A 7,895-nucleotide genomic window follows, 5' to 3' on the forward strand; every position below is an offset into this window, starting at 1 on the left:
CTTTCCTTAGAGGGAAGACACACCTTCATTTCCCAGGAGTTTTCTGAAATGGCTCTTGTTCTTCCCCTACAGAAGGAACTTACCTAGAAAGTACTGTCTCCAAAACCTGTCTGTCTACTTCGCTGTAGCCAGGCCAATCCTTCTGAACATCTTTAAATAAATGTTCCTTCAGACTGAAGGAATTATCCTTTGCATTCAGGTTGGCTACCTGCAGGAAGATAATTAAGAAACTAAATGCTCATGATATCCAAATGCAAACTGCAGATCAAAAAATGCTACTGCAAAGCTAAATCAAAGTTGAAAAGAAGGTCATGCACCAGTTCTCCAAGGCTTTTTTTCGGATATGAAGATCAAACTAGCTCTCTCGTGAGAAGCACTAATTTTAAATAAGTTTGGTCCACTTGGGATGAAAAAATTCTGATGTAAGAAAATCCTAAATCATTGCAAGCCTGTATGAAATATACTCTCTAAAAACCTCTCTCTGCACCAAGCATCCATGTTTGGGGTTTTTGTCTTTAATACAACTTTGAGAATGAAGGCAAATAGTGCCAAAACTTTCAGCCTTTGCCACTTGAAATACAATGAGAGGCCAGGTTTTTTCTTTCTTTTTACTTTTCTTTTTTCTAAGAACTGAAAAACACTATCTGCATGTACAAGTCCAGATTGGTCCAACTTGAGGAGGACACCTACTGCCTTCTTGTTTTACACAGCTGCAGGGCTATGGCAGAGCACAGGCTGTGCCTGGAGTGAGGCACGTTTTCATCATCCCATGAGCAACCACAGAATGTTGTCAGTTGTGTCCCCAAACAGAACTGCTTCTCTTTCTCAAGTGCCTGCCAAGAGGAAACTACAGGTTCCTACTGAACAGTTGTATGGGATAACCTACCTAGAGCTAAACCAAAACAGATTAAAAAAATCAAAAGTAATAAAGATACCCAGAAATAGTAATTGACTTCTGAAAAACAGAACTAAAGGTGTATTCAAAGAGAATACTCAAGCTCAGGCTGCTGGTTTTAGATTTATAGAAAAAAAGGTCTGCTACCTGCTTTTGAAGGTAAGAAAAATGTGAGCAAGACTTTTAGGGTGTAGTGCTGCTAACACGACCCTTTTGGAATGCAAACCAGGACCTCGAGGAAGATTATCCCTCATAAAGGAAACCAAGTCCAAGATAGTCTCCTTAAACATTGCCAAACATAATGGGACAGGAGAAAATTTTTCACTTTTCACCCTCTAAGGAGCTGAGCTTTTGGGATTTTGTACTCAACTTGAAGTAGAAATGGACTGCTTCAATTTGGATGGAAGAACAAGGCTCTCATTAAATTGTGTCTGCCTTCAGGGTGAAAAAATCTGCCCTTGCCCAGGGCAAATAGATCAACAAACCTAACAGGTCCCAGGAAGAGGTGCTGAAAATTCAGTGTAGGATCAACCCAAACTGTATAAATGTTGAAGTTTACTCCCTCTGCTATGTTCCAAAACACTTCTTTTCCTTGATAAAGAGGAACTTGATACATAAATAAAGTAATGAATATAATAAAATATGACCAATATTAATATATTAATATATAAATATATAATAAATATAAAGATAATAAAATAAACATAATAAAATAAAAAAACCTTGACATATTAATGTTTGCATAATTTAGCCACAGCCTATGACTAAAGGGAATATTTAGAAAGGAAGTAAATAGCCACTGCATTGTTATGAATCCATGGGCATCTTATGAATGGTTATGATAAAGAAACGCAAGCACAACTGAACTCAAAAGGAGCACTGGAAAAGTTACTCAATAAAAAAAGGTTTCAAGGCAAATAAAGGCACAGTTCATATGGCAGCAAAGAAACCTATGCTCAAAATCAGACCTCCACCTTTTCCAGTTAGGATTTGCCTGGAACACCCTTCCCTGGAAGTCAACCCCAACAGATCGCAGGAGAAGCCAAGTACCATTGATAGGCCACCAACTCCATTCAAATGAACTACTGGCCTGTGCAATTACCAACCTTCTCTGCTCAGAAACTTGTCACAGGAAATATTAAGTACCACAACAAACTATTTCCCACAATCAAGACAACCCCTGGGCAGTTTCTCTCCATTAAGCAGTAAAACAGTGCAAGGAAAAGAGACACAGAAGATAAGACATGAGGAGCAACAACATTAGAAAGAGATAATAATGCCTGCCATTCTAGCAAAACAAAAACTCTGCCCCAAAAGTTTTCAGTGTTTCTTTACTTTCCTCTCGTGGACTTACAAACTGGCCCATATGGATAAAATGCACTTAGGCAAAGTGCATTATGTAAGTTGCTTGTCCATTTCTAATTGAAAGACTGGAGTGACAGAGGTAGAAATTAGGAATAAAAGAATAGCAGGAGGGAAAAATTGCTGGCATAAACTGCAGGATCTCACCTGCTGAAGGATCTTTCCAAGGGAACCCCTGTCCTTTTGCATGATTCCGTCTCTCTGCAAGTGATCAAATAACTCTGGCTTCTTGTAATTCTTCAGAGCCAGCAAATGAATCACCCTGTCCCTGAATGGTCTGCGATACACAGCATTGCAACGACTGCCATGGACATTTTCAGGGGTCATGGGTGTTGTTCTCCTCCTCTCAGGCACGGCATCTGGAGTGCTTTGTGGGACTCTTCTGACCTCTGCTTTTCTTCCTAAAATAAGGGCAAAAAAGAGGAAAAGAAACGTCTCATATGGGAGGTTGGGAGATGGCAAGGAAGTTGGCTTGAAAGTATTTACCAGAACTGATAAACTAGTATTTGTTCAGCATTTCCAGGTCTGTAAGAATCCAGATAGTAAAGACGCACCGAGTTGGGCATGAGCAAACAAACGGTCATTAAAAAACACTGTTACATGAGTGATACTGGAGGGATGGTTCTTTATATAGATTCTTTCTATTGATGGTGCTTTTATTATTTTCCCAGTTTGTAAGCTCAAGCACTGAGCTATGTTAAGAACAGCATGGACAGTGGGATTAAGTGCACCCTCGGCAAGTCTGCGTACTCCAGAGGGCTGGGATGCCATCCAAGGCGACATGGACGAGCTCAAGAAGTGGCCCCTGGGAATCTCCTCAGGCTCAACAAGGCCAAGTGCAAGGTGCTGCACCTGGGTTGGGGCAACGCCCAGTATCAATCCAGGGCTAGGGGATGAAGGGGCTGAAAGAAGCCCTGACAAAAAGGACTCTGAGGATGTTGGGTGAGGGGCTGGACACCAATTAAAAAATTTACAGACATCCAGTAAAAAATGAAATCCAACCATACCTAAAAGTTGTCCATGAGGTGTAATGACCTTTGTACTTTGATTGCATGAGTCCTTTTCTGCCTGGATCGGGTGCTCTCTGGTCATCTCATTATTGCTTGTTCCACCTACTGTAACTTTATCCTGGACAGAACCTGGGTCATTGAGTTGCAAGGCTCCACAGCTATAGAAACAGAGAAACACGTTGAGCCCTTCAGGCACTACTTCAGGTCTAGAAGTACAGTTGTATCAAGAACTTTAAAACCTGTCCTAACAGGTGAAGAAAAACGTTTTCCAGTTCTGACAGCGAGCTGGGCTGTAACTAGATTTCCAAATGTCTATACACATCTACACTGTGCCAGTTTTACCTGCTGCAAATTGAGGCTTTTCTGTTTTCTCTAGATCCTTGGTCTACAATTCTATGGTGAAATTGGATATTTTGCTGGAGCTTCAAGTTAGTTTGAAATACCTTCCGTGGTTAACTCCTGTTAGCTCATAAAGGGGTTTTGGAAGGGTAGACTTTGCAGCTTGCAGTCTCCCCTTCCCACCTCTCCAGCTTAGATACACTAAGCAGTCCAAACACAGGAAGGATGTTCCAATTTACACATTCAGTAATTCAGCATTCAGCTTTCCTCCTGCATTGCCTCACATCTAAATACAAAATACTGTGGGTTCATATACCCGTTTTGTCTGCTTGAAGAAGAGTGAAATTCAGTGTTCAAAGTCTCCTTCTGAAGTACATGAGAAGTTCTTTTTAACACTTCTTTCCCCTTTCAGTAACCGTGGGACAACCTCACAGTTTAAAACTTGAAGGTATTTCAATGAGGCAGCTAGGTGAGTGAAAAGAACTAGTCCTTATTCGACCACTGCATTTTGGTCACATCTGACTTTTTTTTAGCTACACATGAGTGTTCATACGTGAGTTTTTGCCTACTTTGCTGAGTGGCAAGAGAGTTGTTATTTTACTCACATGAAGTCGTCCGGTTGTTCCCTTGATAATGCAGGGTCTGTGGAGGCAGTGCAAGTTTCTTTAACCCCTACAGAAAAGCAGAATTTTGACACTTGGGATAAAGAAATTTTTAACACAGTCAAACAGTACCAACTAGATGGGCTTGTAAAAGTCCTTCAGAACTTTATTCTCACTGTAAATTACTTGGAAGAAGCTGTGTAAGTTAATAACAGGGCTCACACGACCTTCTTCACAGCTGGCAGTACCAGGTTCAGAAAAAGGTCATGACCACTTTGTTCTACAGGTTCTGCACTAGCCCAGTGTTAACCCCAGCTCAGTTTTTCTTCTTTGAAGGCATGAGGTGACATCTGCACAGCCATTCATGTCATGCAGCAGCAGATGCAGCTGCACAAAAGACTACAGATGGAGACAGAGACAGATCAGCATCGAGGTTCTAGTGAGGAGTTTCTAGAGAGGAGTAGAAAGCTGAAGTCCTTCCCATGCCATTCCTTCTTTCCCTGACAATTACAGATGCCCAAAGTTTGGCTGAATTTCAGCTCTCTCCTTAACAGGAAAGTCAGTCACATTGGATGGTGGTAACTGGCACTAAGGCTCCAATAACCTGCAGTAAACACTGAGTGCTCCTCTTTAATGTGGCAAGGCTGGGTTGGAAAGTGGTCTGAACTTGTAAATTGTTCTTTTGTTCTTTTAAATGGCAGGAGGAAGCACCACACTATTTCAGACTAAGATAAATAAGAACAAGAGCTGCTGTAAGGAAAAGTGAGTTGGAACAAGAAGGAACAGTCCGCTATCTTCATAATCTCTCTCTGCTTCTCATTTGGGGTTTTGTGGCAAGCTTAAAAAACACATTTACATTTGTTGTCAGCTTACATTGCCAGTGTATACAAACAATTGCCCTACCAAAGCTCAGCCGTTCTTGCCTGGGTTTAAGTTATCTGAGCTTTGAGTCTTGAGGAGAGAAAAGAGTTATCATGTGATGCTCCACTTGATTCTTTTAAATTTAGTATTAAAATTATGACATGGTATAGCAGGAGTATAAAAGGAAATGTAAAAAATGGGACAGAAATAGAAACAGGAATATTAATAGTCCCTGTATGCACAATACAACTTGTGTGAACAGCTTTGCTGAGAGTGATTAATTTCCAAAAATTCAAGTGCGTTTGCTGACACAGCTCAGTCCACACAAAAGCTTCAGTGCAAGCAGACTTTTCCTTCTCCATTTGTTCAGAACTTTGTTAGTGGCTCCTGAAGAAGTATGCTCATGTGTTTATAGATTCAAGCACAAATACTTCCAAGGCAATCCCAAGGCTTGTGGGCACTGTGCATATGTCCAGGGTAAATGTGGAAAGACCGTCCCAAAGCGCCCGTCTCTACAAGTACACCACCACTTCCAAGAGGAAGCTGCACTCTCTAAAGAGGCCTCCAGGCTAAACTCGACTTCTAATTTCTGAGTCCAGCCTCTAAAACAAGACAACACACAGATTTAACAAAGGAACTGAACTCTGGCCTGCTGAGTGGGTCCCTATGGTAAGAAATCAAGTGTTCTTTGTCCATTTCTCTTCATCTTTTCAATGTCATTTTGAGTCAAACCACTTCTAAGGCTTTTGAAGAAATAAATTCTGCAGGTAAGAGGGAGAGGAGCTCTTGGTACAGTTCAAACCAGAACTCCAGTAAATCACAAGCCAGGTTACATAGCTTTTGGACTTTCTGTAAAACAGCATTTGATAACCATGATAACAGTGTGATAACCATGAGGAAATCATTGATGCCTGATCTATGTGTTTCAGAAAATTGGTCTGCAAGGAGTGTGTAACAGGTTTGTATCTCCAGCATGTAGACCTTAAAACTTGATGAGGGAAAATGTGGAGTTCCAGTCAACTGTCAGTTTACTGGAAATCAAGTGGGAAAAAAAATCCATTCTTTATTCCCAGCTCTTCCTTTTAGCTAGTTTCTGCCCAAGAGCAATCCATTTAATATTACTTTGTTCTTGCACTGCAGAGGGAGAATTCTTACAAAATGAACATCATTTTAGATAAGGTTCCAGCAGAACAGTTTCTGAGCTTTGGTAATGCAGGTGTTTAAGATAACAGTTACAATGTAGTACATGGCGTACAAAAACCCTGAGCTTTTCATTACGATAAAGCAGGGACAACAGTAGAGCACTAATGCGTAGCAAAGCCTTCATATTTCCAGTCCCTGGTTTCAGTGCTCTCTTTTCACCAGGGTTTACCCCCACAGGAGTTATGAAAAGCAGGGCATTAACACCTTCACTGAAATCCAAAAGCTGAGATGCTTCCAGCCTCTTCCTGTCTTCGTTCTTACCTTTAGACTTCAGAGACTCCCCCTGCACTGTGTCAGGTGATGAGATTCCAAAAGCAGTCTGAGACAAATCCTTTTGTTGCACCTTGGAGGTGCAGGGGAAAGTGGAGCTGACAGTTTCAGATGTGTTAGAAGTTGGAAGAACTGTGGGAGGCAGTACTGAGGAAGCAGCACAGAGGTCACTGGCTGCTGGCTGGACTCGACTGGCCAGGCGACCAATCCTCTGCTTTTTGCTCATGACAGGGCAGGTGAAACTGGAATCCAGAGGCCGTTTCTGTAATGTATCAAAATAACTAATTAATATATGATCAGAATTAGGCTTTCCTCCCATTCTGAGAAACAGGCATTTCTGAACAGGCATCTGTTGAAAACACATCATTCTCAGCCACAGGGAGCTGTCAAACAAGGAAATACTGCTGCTAAATACGCGGTTTATGTCCTTCCTAGTTTCTTGTCTTGGAATATAAAAAGTCCTTCTTCAACAGCTGAAAGGCTTTGGGAGAAAGACACTCCTTGCAGCAGCCCTATTAAAGGCTTCCCAAAACAAGGAGGTCAGGTCAGTTTTGTTTAGGTCCCAATTTCCATAGGCACACTGGGGTAAGACTCAGCTTTTGCTGTCACACAGCCACACGATTTACTAAAGCAGCCCTGAGAAGCAGGCGGTGGGTGCTGATCACAGCATGTCAAGTGAAGAGCTGGGAAGAATAGGGAAAAGCTCCAGTCTGGCTACAGTTGTCATTCCAGCTGTACTCCAGCTGAAACGCTGGTTCACATCCTCTTCCCTGCCAAGCGTACCCTGCTCACATCCATGTGCATTGGAAGCTGGGTCCAGGAGTGCCAGACAAGGCTCTGCACCAGCTGCTGAAAGAAATCCACATTCTATGTGGACAGAGACAGGTCAAAAGAGGTTGCTAGGACCCACACCATTTGCTGCTATGGCTGGAAGAGAGTTAGGGAAAAACAGAGCTGTGTCCTCCTGCTCTATTTAAAGAGAATTCTCTCCATGGTGGAAGGCTTTCTGTACTTCCCAGCTCATTTCCATACACAGCGTGCACTGACGTCCAGTTTGAGGCTCAGAAAGCCTCCAACTTTTCACACATGGGCTCCACTGAACCAAAACTGGTCCTTAAATGCTGTCGAGAGGGAGGAGAAACAATATTCCTCCAAGTGGATCACTACTGTAATTTGACCTTATTCTAGTCTTTGCTAAGATTTCTATTTAGACAGTACCACAAGGACGTTTGGGTGTGTTTTATGGCCTAGAGCTGCCAGATCACAAAAACCCTTGAACCGGACACAGTCAGGTACCAAAGACACAAACACATCTTGTCTTAGCAGAGCTTCCTGTGCATCATAGTAAACAAA

General features: G+C 42.0%; 1 protein-coding gene across 1 annotated transcript in view; it reads right to left on the bottom strand.

Moving 5' to 3' along the window:
* ELL2 (elongation factor for RNA polymerase II 2) overlaps positions 1–7,221 on the bottom strand; it is a 13,544-nt gene extending 6,323 nt beyond the window's left edge. The window contains exons 1-5 of the mRNA XM_027878036.1: positions 6,477–7,221; positions 4,212–4,278; positions 3,265–3,425; positions 2,405–2,658; positions 84–208 (exon numbers count right to left, since the gene is read on the bottom strand). Coding sequence (XP_027733837.1) covers positions 84–208; positions 2,405–2,658; positions 3,265–3,425; positions 4,212–4,278; positions 6,477–6,909 — 1,040 coding nt within the window. The 5' untranslated portion in view covers positions 6,910–7,221. The remainder of the gene's footprint in view (positions 1–83; positions 209–2,404; positions 2,659–3,264; positions 3,426–4,211; positions 4,279–6,476) is intronic.
* Positions 7,222–7,895: the final 674 nt, after the last annotated feature.

Source organism: Empidonax traillii, unplaced genomic scaffold (genome assembly GCF_003031625.1).
Source record: "Empidonax traillii isolate 1590-97213 ecotype Southwest subspecies unplaced genomic scaffold, ASM303162v1 scaffold37:size1818073, whole genome shotgun sequence".
Classification (NCBI taxonomy): domain Eukaryota; kingdom Metazoa; phylum Chordata; class Aves; order Passeriformes; family Tyrannidae; genus Empidonax; species Empidonax traillii.